Below are 19501 nucleotides of genomic sequence, written 5' to 3' on the forward strand. Positions count from 1 at the left end.
TGTCGTTATTCGTATAATTCGGTTGCCCGTTGGGTGTTTGAAAATTTGAATGAATATAAACAGAATAAATTGGTTTAGTTTCTCTTTTTAATCAGTTTTTGTATTGCATTGGTAATATAATTATAAATACAATAAAAATATAAGTATGGATTACTCAACGCTTAGTAATAAAACTAATATAACTGAGATGGAAGACCTAACAGGTGATGAGTTAAACGAACGATATTATTCACTAAAAAAACAATACGAGAACCTTTCAAGTAATTATGATGCAATAAAACAAGAGTTACACGATACAAAAAGGAATTTCCAGACTGCTCTCAATGTTCAAAGTCATCTAAACTTGGAACTTGAAAGCTATCAACAGGAAGAAAAGAAACGAAATAGCGAGCTTCAATCAAAAATATCTTATTTACAAGAAGAATTAACTGTCCTGAGAAACGAGAAAGCCGATATAATTGAACGTCATTCCAATGAAATAAAAAAGTTGGAGGCTGAGAAGGCTTTACTAAAAGAGGAGCAGGTTATTACATCTCGGAAAACACCAGAACGAGATACAACCGAGATAGATGAAATGCGCTCAAAGCTATCAACTGTGATGTCTGATACTGCCCTAACCAAAACAGCGCTCGAAGAAGCACAGCACGAAATAACATCTTGGAAGTTAAGGGTGGAGGAGATGGTGACAGAAATTGGGGAATTACGTGTAGCTGCTGAGATCAGACGAGAAGAGTTGAAGTCAGCTTCTGAGAGGGAGGCATCAGCTCTTGCAGAGCTTGCTGAGGCTCGAATGATACTCCAACAAGCTGATACACAAGATGTGCAACCACATGGTATGAAACTGTATATTAATCAGATTATGGTGCTTAATGTCTATAAAACAAAATTAAATTAGTACTTCTACCTATAAATATGATTTGAACCTATGAATATATATATATATATATATATATGTATTGTTTGTGCTTGTGGTCTGCCACCACAAGCACAAATCACCTATCATCAATCACCAATAATCCTGTTACCAGAGGGTCTGCATCACATTGTTAAAAGTTATTATGGGTTAGACTTAGTATCTCATAGCACGAATTTGGAGGTAAACAATATTGTAGTTGATAGAGCTTTAGTCCACAATTATAATGATACCACTGTTATTACAAGGTAATGCTAATTATTAGACATTCACTTCTGCAGATGCAGATGCAGATTTTTATAAAGATATTTCAATTTTAAGTTCATGAATAAATTAAAATTGTTTTTTTTTTTTTATGTTTTTATAAAATACTAACAAACAATTCTTGATTATATTTAATTCTTATAGCCTATAAACCGTAAAAAAAGAACCTATATTTAAAAAGTGATACTAATCAAATTTTGATAGCATAAGTAAAACAATTTTGGGTCGTACTATATGATACAATGATTATATAGGCTATAAGTATTCTTACTATATGTACGAATATTTATAGCCTATAAAACATAAAAAAAATTATAAAAAAGATAAAGAAATTTTTTTCAGTAATTGAATTTCAAAATTGGGGAATTATATTTGATAAATAATAAAATGGCAGCCTTCTTAGCCTCCAAACTGTTTCAGAGTGGGTCCTATATTAACCCAGCTCCACTAAACAATTGTTCGCTGGGTACACTGGCTGGGGGAGCTGTTAAATATGTTTGCCAATTTGGCACGACTTTTAAGTTCAACATCAATAACTTTCCACCAATAAAGTGGATTTTCATCCGAATCCAGCATTTTTTTATTGTGATAAATGACTAATTAAGAGTAATTCTCCGAGAGCGGAGAAGAGGATCGAAGCTACTGTAGTCAGGTCCTCCTTCACCTTCATCTTCACTCGAATCACGGGCGAGACATGTGCCACTCTAGCAACTCCCACTTTCTTTTTCCAAGTCTTTATTTGTTGCAGATCCGCATCAGTAATAGATCTGTATCAATTGATGCGGATGTCTAAATTAATGTGAATGTTTCGCATATGTGCATGTGAATTTCCGTAACACCCCTGGTACATACCCTAAGCATTCATTGACACTAATTGAATTTTTTAGCTGCTAAGGGGAATTCCATATTTGCTGAAGTTGAAGATAAAAGGCAAGAAATGGCAAAAAATCTAATTCAAATGAAACAAACAAATTCAAGGGTAAGTAATTAATAAGATCACAATATATTATGTTGTTATTTATTGCACATAGTACGTATACGAAGGAGTAATTGGCTAAAAATATATGTTCATGCTTTTACTTCATCAATGCAACAGCATATCTGTAAATATACAGATATGCTTGTATAATGAAAAATCTATAATTCAAGTCTAAGTACTAATTCATAATTGTGCTAGAACCTACTGTGAAATGTGAAGCATTTGAATTAATACTACAGTAAAATAAATGAATAATCACCTGAAATAAAAAAATTAAACTGAAATGAAATGAAATGAAATATATCTTTATTGCATACCACAAAATTATGAAACATAACAAAAATCGAGACTACAAAAAGCAATAGGCGGCCTTATCGCTTAAGAGCGATTTCTACCAGGCAACCTATAATGAATCAGTTATAGTTGAAAAGATAACAGAAGGTGGTGTTATCGATATGCATATAATTTAAACATACAGTAAATAATTCCAAGAAAAGAACTAGTATTGAAATTGTCACAGTAATAAATAATAATTATGGAGCGTTGTTTTGAAAGATTGGAGAGTTTGAGCCTTTCTGATTTCAGAGGGAAGAGAATTCCATAGGTTAACAGCTTGCACAGCAAATGAATTGTTGAAAAAGGAAGTTTTATGAACAGGTGTACAAAGCAAGAGATTATGAACAGACCGAAGATATAGTTGGTGAGAACTTAATGCTGAAAATTTTTCCTTGAGATATATAGGAGTTTTAGGATCAAATAGGACACGATAGAGATGTATAAGTATATGGAAATTTCTACGCAAGCGGATAGGGAGCCATTTGAGCTTTTTGCGAAATTCAGACACGTGGTCATACTTACGTAGTCCAAATATAAAACGAATACACATGTTCTGCAATCGTTCAAGCTTATCCAACTGGAGTTCGGTTAAGTCGACATATGAAATGTCAGCGTAGTCAAGAATGGACAGGAGAAGGGATTGAGCGAGTAAAGTTTTCGTGGGAATAGGAAGAAAATTTTGGAATTTTTTTAATGAGTGAGAGGCAGCATAGAGCTTCCTACTAACTTCTTTTAATTGATGGTGCCAAGACAAATTCCGATCAATGAATACGCCCAAGCTCTTAACAGAGCAGCTAAAAGGAATAAGAGTTCCTCCTACAGAAATGGGAGGTAGATTACCCCACTCAATTTTATGGGTTAGTTGTGAGCTACCAACAATAATACATTGAGTTTTCGACGGATTCACTTTTAGTCCATGGGCAGTACTCCATTCCACGATTGTAGTTAAGTCTTTGTTAGTGTTTTTAATAGCTAAAGGCAGACCCTCGAGAGAAGATTGTGAGTATATCTGGAGATCGTCTGCATACATATGATACCAGGAAGTTAAATTTTTAGTTATAGAGTTAATAAAAATTGCAAAAAGAAGAGGAGATAGTACACCGCCTTGTGGAACTCCAGCGGAAAGGTTAGACCAGGTTGAAGTGTTATCATCAATCTTAGTCCTTTGCCGACGCCCACGTAAATAGCTTCGAAACCACCCTATCACTGTTGGAGATACGTTAATAGAACTCAACATGCTCAGCAAAATATCAAAGTCAACAGTGCAGAAGGCATTACTGAAGTCGAGTAGTGTAAGTATTGTGAGCTGTTGCTTATCCATGCCAGATCGGATATCATCGGTAATTTTTATAAGTGCAGTAGTCGTACTATGTCCTGGACGAAAACCAGATTGGAGAGGGTTAAGAACACTGTGCTTATTAATAAATATAGAGAATTGTTGATGGACTAAGCGTTCAAGAACCTTGGAAAGAAAAGGTAGTATAGATATGGGGCGATAGTCAGAAAGATTATGTGGTTTAGAAATTTTAGGTATTGGAATAACATTAGCGTCTTTCCAGGCTACAGGAAATTGGCCAGACGTTATAGAAAAATTAAGAATATGGAAGATTGTAGGAACTAGGATATCTATGATAGGAAGGATCATATTACGACTAATGCAATCACTACCAACGGCCTTAGATGTAACAGACAAAATGGTTTTTTTAACGTCAGAATCAGTGAAGGGAGAGAAGTTGAAAGGTGGAAAGTCAGGGGTTGGGATTAAGGATAGGGATTTAAGCGTTTGAGCTTTAGTGTTATTGTCAAGAAAAGATGAATTTTGAGAGAAATGTTGATTAAGTTGTTCAATATTTAGATTATTGGAAACTGTATGTTGTTGCTTCCCAACTCCTAGCGTTCTTAGGAATTTCCAAACTTTACTGGTTTCACCGTTCTCAACAGACGAGTAGATATGGCGTCGCTGCGCGTCTCTGCACATTGTATTGCAACGATTCCTTAATCTTATATACTTTTCCCGGTTAAGATCAGAGTTATTATGCTTATAAATAGATTTAGCTCGATTTTTAGAAATTTGCAGTTTTTTAATATCATCAGTAAGCCAAGGAGCAGGTAAATGCTTTATCTTCACGGGTTTAACTGGCGCATGCTTATCATACAGCTGTATTAGCAAAGAATTAAAAATATCAACTTTATCGTTGATACTATTAGAATTAAAAATGACATCCCAATCAATAGTTTGTGCGTCTATAGAAAGACGTTGCATATCCATCCCAGAAAAATTCCGCTGCATCAGTATTTGGGGTTTACGTTTAGGGGGGCGTACTTTATAGGAGAGAAAAATGAGATCGTGGAAGGAAAAAGCATCCGCAGAGCATTGCCCATGCGAGTTTACATACTCGGGCTTAGAGACTATGATGAGGTCAAGAAGAGACGGAGTGGAGTGAGGAAAGAAGTGGGTGGCTGTAAGAGGAAGGATATGGAGATTGTAGGAATCAGTAACGGACAAAAGCTTTTTTGAACGATGGTCATCTTTAAGAAGACAGGTATTAAAATCACCCATCAAAATCAAGTGATCATATAGTGGTACAAATTTCTCGAGGATATGATCAAAGGAAGAGAAATAATCGACATTAAGTGAAGGACTGTAGAATACTCCAAGAAGGATTTTTGTATGTGAAAGGATAACTTCAACAAGAAGATACTCAACTTCATTCTGTGACATGGAATCACTAGAAGAACTTATGATTGAAAACGGAAGGTGAGATCGAAGATAGATTGCAACGCCGCCACCAACTCTACCCACACGGTCGTTGCGAAGGAGGTGGTAGCCTGGAAGGTAGTAAGAGGAAGAAGGGAGGCTGGGCTTAAGCCACGACTCAGAAATAAGTACGGCATGAACATTGCTAGAATCAAACGACGCCTGAAGGTCAAGATAATGTGCAGGAATGCTTTGTGCATTTAGGTGAACTATATTAAAGTTTTTCTGTGTGTCTGGGAAGTGATTACTGAGAGCAACGTCAATAGGAATATAAGATACACTTTGAAAACTTTCTTCACCACTAGAACCAGAAGAGACTATAGACTGAAAATCATCAAGGCTAGAGTTATGTGACATTTTGAATCTTGATAATATTTAAAAATTATCTACTGTTTATTACTACTTATACTATTACACAAAAAATAATCCTATATAAAATAATATCCAAAAGTATACCTGCAACGAGTTTCCTAAACTAAAAAATAATATACAAAAATAATTAAATTAAATTAAATTAAATGATTAACGAACCCACCCGCCAGTTGCAAGGAGAGATTAATTCACTTCTTAAAACAAACAATAATAAAAAATAAAAAAAAAAAAAAAGATAAAGTAAAAACAATCAAAAATGAAAAAGTAACCCTTTTTTCCTTTTAGCAAAAATAAACTATTTATCTCAAAACCCTCAAAAAACATAGGTAGGTTTTAAATAGGTAACTTAGAGGACTAAAAACTAAGTGACTAAAGACAAAAAATTACAATAATAAAAATGAAGTACATATACAATAACTGAATTTAGTGTAAAAAATTTGTTTTCTATAAGTTTTACTGATTTGTGATGTTTTAGTTGCGACGAGATCTTGCCAACAAACAAACAGAGTTGGATGCACTACTACATGAGAAGCAAACAGTTTGGGAACAGCAAACTGGAGCTGCAGCTCATAATGATAGGCAGCTTGTTGGTATGTTTCTATCCACACAATTCATGTGAATTTTCCTACTCTGTACTTGTATTGATTAACGAAAGAAAAGGAGCTTGAATAAGATAAGCTTCTTTAACTTTAAGTGTGTGTTTATTGTAATGGGTACCTTCAAAAAAAGCGCATACACCTCCTTAAAGGCCGGCAACGCTCCTGTGTTTCCTCTGGTGTTGCAAGAGATTGTGGGCTGCGGTGATCACTTAACAACAGGTGACCCGTACACTCGTTTGTCCTCCTATTCCATCAAAAAAAAAAGTATAAATTACATTGTATTTTAAATAAATAGTGTATAAAAAAAATAAACATTAGAACCAAAAAACTAACCTCCATTAGAAAGCTTATAAGTTTTTTTGGCCCAGAAAGATATCCCCGCACCTGAAGTTTGTGAACTTGTGAACTGGTAGTTTACACTTTGTTTTGTGAACTGTTAGGTCATTTATCTTAGGTACTGTTTAAAATAGCTGTTGATCTGATTCTTTTTGCTTACTTGTACTTAGATAGGTATGGGGCATACCCACTTTGTGAATAAGTTTATTTTATTCGGTTACAGAGAGCTATGAAGAGAGAATTAGTCAATTAGAGGGCCTGTGTGAGCGACAGAGAAGGGAGCTGGCCAAGTGGTTCAGCAAATTATGTGAGCCAACTGCCAATGGATGGCTGCATGGTGTCATGGAGCATTTGAAGTAAGTTTGCAAAGGAGCTGCAAAATTGCATGTAATAATTTAAGAGAGAGCTCAATGAGATTCTGTCCAACGCGTCTCTAACAACCATGTCAGTCATACATAGAAACTTGTTAAATATTGAAACTTATTGTAATTTAATGACAATGCATAATATTATTTAAAGAGTGATTTAAAGCAATTTTTTCTTAAAATTTACAGTTATCTTTACAATAGCTGTAAAATAAACCTGTGCCTTTGAATATCAGCCTTTTCAAGATTTTTAGTAGAGACGAGCAGGACGTTTAGCTCATGGTAATTGATACGCCATGCATGGACATGACAGGACTGTAATGGTACAGTGCAGTGCCGCTCAGGATTCTTGAGACACTCTGAGCGGCACTACAATTTCACTAGCTACGGTGCCCTTCCGATTCACGGCAGAAATAGGCGCCGTTGTGGTACCCATAATCTAGCCGGCATCCTGTGGCAACGGAGCCTCCCACTGGTAATTCTGTTGGTTGAACTCACACTCAGTTTGATTGGACAAGCTCCTTCATTTTTATTCATATATCAACTTAAATATAACATAATCTTCTTCTTCGCGTGCCTCTTAAGGTTGGCAGTCAGCTTTGTAAATTCAACTTTTTGTTCTTCGCGTGGCGAAATAGGTCTGCCGCACTGCATAATAATAAATATCCATTTATTTTCCCTTCACAAAGATCTTAAAGCTTTTAGCTTTAAGCTTCAGTACAGTAACATAAATATAAAGATAGCCTTTATTGCTAGATATAAGATGTAGTAACATGTTTGATTGTATTTCCCCTATTTTTTTGTCCACTGACATAGGCCTTCTCTAAGACCTCCCAGTGCACTCTCTCCCGCGCTTCTCTATTCCAAACTGGTCCAGTAACCCTCTTTATATCATCTTCCCACCTTGGTATCTGTCTGCCTCTCTTTCTTTTAGCATCTCTTGGGTACCATTGGGTTATTTTCTGTGACCATTAGTAAGTAGTGACCAACAGTACAGTAGTGTTTCATTTTTAACATTTTTTACAGAACCGAATGTGAGCGACTTCGTGGGGAAGTTCTATCGCAGGGTGCGGCCCAATTAGCCAGTGCAGCTCAAATAAGAGAGCTGCAAAGGAAAATAGCCCAAATGACTGCAACTAATACCAAACAATCGCCTCTGCACTGCAATGGTGACAAAGACGATAGCAGTGTGATCCAAACGCAGTTTAGGCCAGTTGATGTGAAGAGAATTGATGATGTCAAGAAGAAAGTGTCATTTAATTAGTTCAACTAAAACTTTCAAGATGAAATGGTTTTGGAGCTAGAGGAAAAATAACACCAAACTCAAATAACCAGTTGAAGTAAACAGAATTTCTTTATTATTCGAAATAAATATATGAGGGTCTTTACCAGAAAACTTGACATAGCTCTAAACGTCAGATACAAATTTTTCGACCAAATCGTCCCTAATGCTATCTCCCGACATGTATAAATATATTATATTATCAAGAAAATAATATTTTTTATAGATTTAAAAAAAAATTGATTTCTATATTCAAACATAATAATAATAATTTTCGTTGTTTTGTAATCGATAATCAACTCTGTTATTTTTCTTAAGCATTTGATGATATTCATCATCAGCTGGAAGATATATGCTGCTGGACAAAGGCCTCCTCTAAAGATCTCCACGACGCTGGCCACATCCAATATATTGCAGCTATCTTGACCAGATCGTCGGTCCATGACAACAATGCCTCTTCCGTTACTTGGTCGCCATTCGAAGTCTTCTGCCCCATCAGGATGTCCGTCGAACTATGTGCCCTGCCCACTGCCACTTCAGTTTAGCAAACATTTGGGCTATATCGGTGACTTTGGTTCTCCTGCGGATCTTTTCATCATTTCTGATTTGATCTCGCAGGGAAACTCCGAGTACTCCATTGTCCTCTGAGCGACCATGAACTTTCTCATCAGGCCCACCGTAAGTCATCACTGGTAATACACACTGGTTGAAAACCTTCGCCTTCAGACACTGTGTTATTTGGGACGAGAAGATTTTGATAATTGACAATCCTTATATAATTTATACGTCTAGATAGTCTCTTGCTATTTGATAACCGATAAAAACAGGCCAGGAATATTAGTTTAGTATGCGTGACAAGCTACGTCTACGTCTATTTGAATGACACTTAGTGTTAGTGTAAGTGAATTTCACAAATTAGAGGTTAGTTCTAAATTCTATTTTTTCGACTTTTTCATAGCTGTCATTATCTATTTAGGCGTATAAATGATGTAAGTGACAATCATTGTAATTCTTAGCTTCCATTGACAAGGCTGTATAGTATGTATGTAAATGTTCTTACCTTTTTTGGCCGTTATCGTTATTTAGACTACCTAATCTAAATCTCCTTTCAACCCTTTATAACTTTTGAGGTGATCATTTAGTATCATAGTGTGACTGAAAAGTCTGATTGATAATAGGTTTTTAATTAAGGAACTAAACTATTGCATATTGTACATATATAAATTAAAATATATATTTTTGTGATCATTGTAAATAGTCATCCAATTACAATAATTATAACTTTTTTGTAATTCAGTGTTTTATTGACGGATAATGTAATATTTACTGAGTCTGTGCAAAATTAATGAAATCTCAATGGGAGTATGCACGCATTTTTTAAATCGTATAAAGTCTATATAATCTTTTAAAAAAGAAGTACCGTAGTAGAATTTTTATTACTAGCATATTTTTGCTAACCGTACTAGAATGGCATCTATATACGTAAATCACACTAAAAGTTTTGCGTAACCTAAAAAAACATTATGTTTAAACCCAAACATATGTTTATTGCTTTTCAAAATACTCTTCTTTAAATTTAAAACATTTTTTCATGCGATCGATCCATTTTTTTAAAACAGGAGGACCACAGATCTGAAGGCAAGTCTTCTACCTGCTGATTGAACGCTATAAATGCCTCCTCGGAATTGATAAAAGTGAAACCTCTCATCAAATCTTTGATTTTGGGGAAAATATAAATAAATCACAGGGTGCTAGGTCGGGGCTATGTGCAGGATGGGTGGCGAGTTATACTTTTTCGGAAGGTAAAAATGACTTGGTTTTGTTGGCCGTGTGTGAAGAAGCGTTGTCATGATGTAGGAGAACGCGGCTTTCGCGAACTTGTTTTAACACCCTGGGTAAACAAATTGTACAACCACTCGGTATTAACACTCTTTTGATCTTCAAGTGGAATTGTACAGATGGGACCCGTAGCTGAAAAAAAATTGCGATCATTTTTACCGCCTTTGTTGGCCTGTTCTCATTTTCACAAGATTGCTGTTCTTGTCGGGTTCAAAACAATAAATCCACGTTTCATCTCCTGTGACAATGTCATAAACAGCATTAGAATGTCCGTCGTCGTATTTCATTAACATCTGTGAGCACCATTCCATGCGAGCGGATTTCTGCTCCGCTGTCAGTTCATGAGGGATCCAACGACAACAAAGTTTCCGAACTTTCAATTCTTAGTGTAAAATTTTCTGAATTTGGCTCACACCAATCCCCAATAGTTCTCGAATTGTCCCACAGGTAATCCACGGGTTTTCTTCAATTAGCCGCTTAACAATAGCCACATTATTTTCCTTAACGGCAGTTGAAGGCCACCCTTCACGAAATTCGTCATGTAAAGAAACGCGACCTCTCACAAATTCAGCAAACCATCGCCTCATGGTGCTCAAGCAAGGCGCTTCTCTCCCAAAAGCATTTTAAAGACGAGCGGCACAGTCTTGCGCACAGAGAGAACTTTAAAATCATAAAAAATCATCGCTCTAGAACCTTTTCGATTTAATTCCATTTTCGTTGCGTACCTACGTAAAACTTTGATGTGTGATGTGTGAAAAACAATTGACAAATGATTTCCCGCCAATTGTTTTTTTGTTGTTAATAAGAAGGTACCTCTCAAAAAATATAACATTCGTCATCATTCAATTCAAATAGTTTCGATTAGCTGGAAATGACAAATTTTTAGTGTGTCCCATGTAGCTACTTAATGTGATGTGCTGTTCTCCAAGTACCGCGACGAAATTTGACACAAACAAATATTATCGTCCTATTTTTAAGGATTTCCACAGATTAAATGACACCGCTGAACATCTGTGCTGGTCTTCATTTATTTAGCGATTGCTATTATAGATTCTGCTAAAATAAAAACACGTTTTCATGATTTCACAACTTAGGCGTATACAATACGGATATTTGGATTAGTAAAAGCTGTTTAAAAAGCTTCAATAAATCTTCATTCATGGTCTCCGTAGGGCCCCGAGAGTTCTCTCAGGGCGTGTTCGCGAGCAAGCGCCACGTCACGCGAACGTCGAATACGTTCGCGGTCGTCTCGCTCGGTGCGGGCGCGCAGTCGTTGCGCAGCTTCTTCCTGCACGCACTGTGTGAATGCGCCTTTAAACAAATAATTAATTTTAATTAATAGGACTTCAATATTGGCTGTTGTTTTTAGGGTTCCGAAGCCAAATGGTAAAAAAAGGAACCCTTATAGATTCGTCATGTTTGTGTGTCTGTCGGCCGTATGTCACAGCCACTTTTTTCTGAAACTATAAGAACTATACTGTTGAAATGTGGTAAGTAAATGTATTCTGTGAACCGCATTAAGATTATTACACAAAAATACAAACAAAAGAAATTTGGGTTTCCTCAATGATGTGTATGTTGTGAAGTAGCTTACAAGTTCCTACCACTGTCTACGAGTCCCCCTCCACCTGCAACCTGTTTTCTAGTCTTTACCACAGTCTCCCAACATCTGACGACACCGGCGGGATCCGCTGCTAAGCCGAGAATTTATAACGCGATTATTAATATTTAAACAGATAGAGGTGTTACGGCAATTCGATCTACCAGTTTCATTGTTAATTACACTCGCATTTTTTTACATATATTTTAAAATCTTCACTATTATTGTAATGTTTCTCATAATAAAGGTCATATAAGCGTTTACGACTTTTGTGGATACCACTTGTTGCCCAATAAAAAGCTTCAGTGGGGTCCACATATTGCCCATCTAGCAGATAGACTCAGCTCTGCGGCATATGCAGTTAGAAAGATTAGAGTAGAGAGTACACGAATGTTGCGACCGCTAGATTAGTGTACTTCAGTTATTTTCACAGCATCATAACGTACGGTATATATGGTACTATGGGGTCATGCTGCTGACATTGATATAGTGTTTGCTCTGCAAAAGAGAGCTGTTCGTGCTATATATTAGCTTGGTTATAGACAGTCAAATAAAATAAAATTGGTCAAAGAAAAATTTAAAATAATAAATATTATGACTGTTCATTGTCAGTACATTTATGAAAATTTAATATATGTTCACAAAAATCGTCACCTTTTTGCTCTTAATAGTGATTTTCATTATTATAACACTAGAAATAAGGGATTGCTTGTAACTAATTCTAGTAGGCCTCATAAGATATATAATAGCTTTAAGGGTAAATGTATACACTTCTATAATATATAATATATATATATATATAAAAGTCCCAGCCACTGTTCAGGCATTATCTATAAATAAATTTAAATGTTTTATAAAAAAATGGCTCTGTCGTAAATCCTATTACTCCACTGCTGAATATCTAAATGATCGGACAGCCTGGGACTAGATTGTGATTATTTTATAGCGATAGAAATGACTACAATATTTTACATTTTTATTGAAAAGAGCGCAAAAAAGAATGCTGGGAGAGTTTCTTGCGCCGCTTCTTCTCTCTCAGAGCGCCATTTGTTTCTGAAGCGGTAGTAGTATCTAGTAGTATAAGAAATGACATCAAAAAGAATTTTAAAGGAATCAATTTTGAGAAAATAAATGCATTTTATAACAATCATCACTGACCCATAGTCTCCCAACATCTGACAACACCGGCGATATCCGCTGCTATAACAGTCATCACTTACCTATAGTCTCCCAACATCTGGCGACACCGCCGGGATCCGATGCTATAACAGTCATCGCTTACCCACAGAGAACAAATGAGCGTACGTCACCTGTCACCTGGTGTTAAGTGATCACCGCCGCCCACATTCTCTTGCAACACCAGAGGAATCACAAGAGCGTTGCCGGCCTTTAAGGAAGGTTTACGCGCGTTTTTGAAGGTTTTTTTGAATGTCGTATCGTACCGGAAACACCGCACAAGGGAGCTCATTCCACAGCTTTGTAGTACGAGGAAGAAAGCTCCTTGAAAACCGCACTGTGGAGGACCGCCACACATCCAGATGGTGGGGATGATATCCTAACTTGTGGCGTGTCGTGCGAAGGTGTAATTCGGCGGCAGGAATCTGGTTTAACAGCTCCTCGGAACACTCCCCGTGATAAATGCGGTAGAAGACACACAATGAAGCGACGTCTCTACGCAACGCCAAGTGATCCAGCCGTTCACAGAGCACTGGGTCCCCGACAATTCGAGCTGCTCGCTGCTATGACAGTCATCCCTTACCCACAGTCTCCCAACATCTGACGACCCCGGCGGGATCCGCAGCACTGTCGTAGCAGGCGATTACCCTGTCCTTGCACGCGGCGCACACTGCCTCAGTGCTCACCATGTTTGAAGTACGCATCTCGACACGCTTGGTTAGCGCCTTCACCTCACCCACAGTTAGTCTGCAATGATATGGGTACCTACTTAATATTATTTTGTTAAAAATATAAAGTTTAACGCGAATGGACGACGTCTGACTGCTTGCTGTATGACCTATAATATGAACTTTTGCAAGGTCACACATTACGTTTAATACCTTGTACGTAATTGTAAAATAATTCTTGGTAAAACTTTAAATCTGTTAGTCTAAGATTCTGATGATGTAGGGGAGCCCGAGCGGGGATTTCGGGATTTACTAAAGCGCGGCAGATTAATATACAGGGGGATACCTTGTACCCGGTTAAGTACATCCACCAAACATGTGGCCCATATATAAGGCCGCCCGTGAAGGATACAGGATCAGATTAGTAAAAAAAATTGAACATCAGAAATTCTCGAGCGCGTCAGTTTAAGGTAGGGTGAGTTAATTACACCCTAAAAAGTGTATATTCCAATAATCTGACAATTTCAGAGTGACGTAAAGAAAGGGGATGGCAGCAAAGTTGTAAAAAAAAACGTCATATCGACATTCTCGAGCGTAGCTAATTTTTTTTTTTATTTTGAAGGAAATAATTCAAAAACAATGAAAAATATATAATCTGACGATTTCCGCAATCCGAAATAACAAAAATTCGTCGATAAAGTTAAATGCGTGCAGCTGCGTGCTGCCTACATTTCCTTCTCCGCGTTTCTATTCCTCTCTCACTCTATCTCTATCTATTACTCTCTCACTCCGTCCCCACTCTGCCATGACGCCATCACAGCTGATCATAGACTCGTTCATGTTATATATACTGTTTACAACGTGTTTCCAACATTTTGGCTTTTTTTGCTATTTTAATATTATTTATGGGAATTAAAGTTTATAAATATTTAATATGAGTGATATTAATTTAAAATGTGTATTTTGTGGTGAAAGTACCTTACAAAAAACAATTAAATTTACAGTAGAAACATTAAAAAAATGTGTAAATATTTTGGAATATCGTCGGAGCAAGCCGGTTATCCGAAAGTCTCGAGGAACATATGATAACCTAGAACTGTCGATGGAATAATCATTAAATGATTTATATCACGCACAGTGCTATAAATTATTTACTGCAATTAAAATACCGCGAGACTTTCAGTATTTACAAGATCAAAGTGTAGTGGAACATGACAATGCACCGGAAGTCTCGGGAAAAAGTTCAGAAACACATGCTCCTTCATTTCAATTAATTAAGTTCAATGATTTAAAAAAAAATAAAAAACAATTTTTTACTTCCCGCTAAGAAAAATTAAAAATTTTTAACAATTGGGGAAGTTATTGGTTTTACCCCTTTTTGCGAAAATCGAGTTTTCATCAGATCTCGACGTTTTAAGGTCATAGGAAGCTTCCCTGACTATCCCCGCGATGTTGTCACTATGTCTGTATGTATGTGTGTGTGTGTGCGACTATGTGATTCGCTTATAACTTTTGAACGACTAAACCGATCGGAATCTACTAAACGGCGTTCTAAAGAGATTACTTATGAGGACGATAAAACTGCGTCGAATGCCACCAACCGCGTGGCAAGCTCAAATGCATAGAAATATTATTTCTTTTAACTCAGCGAGCTCAAAATATCACATAAATTATATTTTGAGCTCAAAAATGTCATAAATACAATTTTAAGCGCCCAGGAATGCAATTAGCGGGAAGTTGTTGGGTGAACCGTTTTTCTATTGTTTTTTTGTCAGATCAGGCGAATCCCTCTAGATAATCGTCAGATTATGAGACAGTACGTTTAGAACATAAAGATGAACCATATATATCTTAATCTGACGCGCTTGAGTATTTCAAAATGGCGATTTTTTTTTGCACATTATGAAAATGGCCGCGAGTTTGTGTCCCATCGAAATCGTCAGATTAGTGAATGAGAGCTTTTTTTTTGGTGCACTTAACACTCCCTTAGAAAATCTGACGCGATCGATTAAATTTTTTTTTCATTTTCAACCCTTACATACAACCACCCGCATCATGCAAACGATCAGATTAACATACGTACATTATTAAAAATACGTAGGGCATTGATGCTATCAATATCTGACGCGCTCGAGGATGTCCATGCAACAGTTTTTTTTTACATATTTAAAAATCTATAGCCGCTTTCCCCACCGATGAAAACGTATATATCACATAACATTTTTTTCTTCTTATCATCTAAGCTTTGCAACCCAATAGGTCTCTACCACGCTCGAGTAAATCCCCATTTAGCATCGTGGGCTCCACTACTATAAAAGGAGCTTCACCTAGCTGGTTAATGGATGAAACATATTTTATATTATTCATATTTTATAATATTAAATATATTAAATGTATATTATATAAACATATTTTATAATATTCAATATAATATGTCAATCAATATATTGCATATATTTAAAAAAAAAACTTTTCACCTGTTTGGATATTTGACAAATTCCATACCAACCGAAAGTATGAAGCCCATAGAATATGCAAAGGTTGCCAATTTTTTTCCCGCCACAACTCTCGGGTATCGAGGTATAAACAGGTAAATCGATGCTAGTAATTTGCACCGGTCTGGTAAATGAATTAAAGTTAACTATATAGGGATAATTCAATTACGCTCGGTTCGGTTTATGGCCCTAAGAACGATGTAATAAGGCTCACTTTACGAGCAAGTGTGTGGAAAAACTAATTATGTTGTCCTTTAAGATAACTAATTAAAGTAGCTTCCTACTAGCTTAGTACCTTCTTAAAACAGTTGTTAGTTAGAAATACAACGCAGTACCAACACTTTTAAGGTTTTCGAGGCTAACCTTTACATACTAATTGTAGGCATATATTGGTCAGTTGTAGACAACTATTCAAATTGTTATTATAATAAGCTGCATATAAAACCTCATTTGGCTTCATCTTATAAGCGACCGAAACCTCCGCGTGACTTGGCATTCCATAATGGTACAACTTTTTATTATAACTACTGTAGAGTGCATCCTGTTTATTAAGTATATAATACGCATAAAAGGCCCACAAGACTATCAATCTCATAAATTAATGGATTTTATGTCAATTTTATTCGATTGCCTCGCAGCGATTTGAAACGTCTCCTAATATTGTTTAAAAAATTGTAATTAAGTACTTGTAAACACGGACGAGAAAAAAATAAGGACTCCGTATCACCTTATATAACAGTGAGGCATCAAAACAAGCCGGTAAACGTGTAAATACATAGCCCCACGCATACACTTACATTAATACAAGCCGATCGGCCGCCATTACGAGATTTGCCATTGTCTGTGACAGATCAGTTTGCGTCGCAATAAAATATTTTAAAAATGCCGTTGTGCGTTGTGAAAATGTACGTTGTACTACGTACGTTGTACATAGTAGGTACATTTCAAGCAAAAAAAATGTGTTATTTTGTTGTTTGATAACATGTTTTGCCAACGGATCATTGTTTATTCTATCCAGTAAGTGCTTGAAATATTTCGTTTCTTAATTTCCCCATGCAAATATGTTTGGTGGACATGGGTTATGCAAGCCAATCTGACTTTTTACATATTTGCGCCCCTCTGGGAAGATTATAAATATTGTCCCTACAATCCACAAACTTTCTTTTGGAAAAATGTCTCCTCTTTTTGAATGTTTTCTTAGATTAATGAATATGTATAAATTTATTTTGAAATATTTCCAAGAAACAAGGCTGCTTTTTCCACTCATTTCTATTTAAACGAATGTATATATTTTTTTTTAAATATCATGTACGTGCTACGTGATATTCCGAATTGAATGACATCTGGTTCATATGTTTTTGAGACTTAAACACTGACTAAAAATAGTTTATTAAAAAAGCACTTGTTTTCTGTCTAATTTTACAAACAGAAAATACAAATGACCATCGTAGAGCAAATGTTGATAGGAAAAACATTGCTAGTAAAGTGGCCCCGGCATTATATAGTTTCTCTTTATTTTAAAACAATATTAGATATTTTGTGAATAAATAAATGCATAAAAATAGTTCTATTTTAAATAAAAGAACAGACAAAGTGTCACAGAAGCGTAGGTATTTTTTAAATTGGATGCTTTTAAGGCAGCATGGTTTTAAAAATTAAGTCTAAATAACATTCCTTTGTTGGGAAAAAAATTAAAGAAATAAAATAAGCCTACATTACCTTATTATTTATTACAATTGTCTATTTATTTTAATTGGAAGACTTGTAACTTAACAGCTTTTGTTCAATTACCCTGTTATCTTGAACGAAAACTTGATGCGTCAGGAATGCGGTAGAGGTTAAATGGGTGTATGTATAATTTATAACTTAGCCTCGGTAAGTTTTCTTATCAAATATTCACTTTAATTGTAATTATGTGTGTGTGAGGATAAAATACACAGCAACTTATGGCCAAAAAGGTTTTATATTGCTATTAATTCCATTATTTCGATTCGATTATGTCTTAGTTGTAGTAGACGGTTTTTTTGTTGTTGATAATGCTGTACAAATATTCGAAACGTCGCACGCCACAGAGACACGTTTCAACAAGGGCCCTAAAGCACAATACAATTATTACTTGTATGACTAGAACAGCAGGACGGTAACTCAGCGTATACCTACATTTGGGCGGAGCGCTAGGGTTGGTACATTTTTTTTATGAAAATAAGGGATGAGACGAGCAGAACGTTCAGCTGATGGTAATTGACACGCCCTGCCGAAAACATTGCAGTGCCGCTCAAGATTATTGTAAATTCTAAGCGGCACTACAACTGCGCTTGTCACCTTGAGACATAAGATGTCAAGTCTTATTTGCCGCGTAATTTCACTAGCTACAGCGCTCTTCAGACCGAAACACAGTAATGCTTACACATCACTGCTTCACGGCAGAAATAGGCACCGTTGTGGTACTCGTAAACTACCCGGCATCCGGTGCAAAGCAGCCTCCCACTAGTAGAATTCAATTCATACAAAAATATTGACGACACGCGCTGCGCAGCTAATTTGACTCAGACAACGACCAGTCTCAGCGGCGTACGGCGTGGCACTCAATAGTTTTGTCTTCCCAAGATTACTTAGCGGCCGTTTAAATCGTTTTTGCAGCACCAGCTTGATTTGAAGGTACCCATTTCGCAACGTCTTGGAAATATAGCGTAAGGAGGTTCAATCTAAAGCTTGGTAGTACCTGCTGTCACGCAGGTTATAAAGTTCCTTGGAAACCGCACCATGAAGATACGCAAGACATTTTTTTATATAAGAGGGGGCAAACGGGCAAGAGACTCACGGGATGGTGAGACAACCGCCCATGGACATCCGCAACAACAGGTGTGTCAATAAATACGTTGCCGGCCTTTAAGGTATGGAGTATGCTTTCTTCTTGAAGGTGCCTAAGCCGTATCTGTTCGGGTAATTCCCGCAGCCGGTAATTGATTCCACAAAGTGGCTGTGCGAGGCAAGAAATTTCTCATTCAAACATTCGGGTGACAACTGAGGGTGATAATAAAGTTTGTCGCGTTTAGTATGATACTGGGATTCTTCGGCAAATATTTACAGCTCCTCCCAACAGAGTGAGAAACTGATAGATAAGTCAGATGTTGCATCATCGTAAAGGGTCTCTGGAGAAATTCACAAATTGTAGCGTAACAAGAGATTTTTTGGAACTACGAGTTCTTAAAAGGATTCTCCGTTTAATAAAAGAATTCAGTTTCACACTTAATTCCTCACCATTAAACTGTAATTCCGCACTGCCGAGTAGTGCGTACCTTGTCTTCGACGACAACCAAGATTATACTATTAGTTAAATATACCCGAGCCTTTCCGTGTGCGACTTGTCCAAGCACTTCAGTTTCTCGATCAGGATCTTCTCTTTTAAGTCGCAGCGTGGAGACACGACGGAGGCGGTACTCTTGCCGCGGTCCAGGCCTCCATCCTCCACCAGTCGTTCTACCTGATGCAATGACGTACATAAAATTAAAAAGTGTT

General features: G+C 36.6%; 2 protein-coding genes across 11 annotated transcripts in view; one reads left to right on the forward strand and one right to left on the reverse strand.

Annotated features, from left to right (window-relative positions):
• Positions 1-9496, forward strand: LOC126970597 (protein Spindly). The gene is made up of 5 exons (XM_050816605.1): positions 1-833; positions 2065-2156; positions 6098-6212; positions 6781-6913; positions 7949-9496. Exons 1-5 carry the CDS (start codon positions 146-148, stop codon positions 8184-8186), a joined length of 1266 nt encoding a protein of 421 aa, XP_050672562.1. The 5' UTR covers positions 1-145; the 3' UTR covers positions 8187-9496.
• The window catches only part of LOC126970757 (uncharacterized), a 25787-nt gene continuing 14538 nt past the window's right edge, over positions 8253-19501 (reverse strand). For all 10 annotated transcript variants that reach the window (XM_050816862.1, XM_050816910.1, XM_050816873.1 and 7 more), the window contains 3 exons: positions 19327-19466; positions 13403-13566; positions 8253-11354 (listed from right to left, as the gene is read on the reverse strand). In XM_050816862.1, coding sequence (XP_050672819.1) covers positions 11197-11354; positions 13403-13566; positions 19327-19466 — 462 coding nt within the window. In that variant the 3' untranslated portion in view covers positions 8253-11196. The remainder of the gene's footprint in view (positions 11355-13402; positions 13567-19326; positions 19467-19501) is intronic.

Source organism: Leptidea sinapis, chromosome 1 (genome assembly GCF_905404315.1).
Source record: "Leptidea sinapis chromosome 1, ilLepSina1.1, whole genome shotgun sequence".
Lineage (NCBI taxonomy): Eukaryota > Metazoa > Arthropoda > Insecta > Lepidoptera > Pieridae > Leptidea > Leptidea sinapis.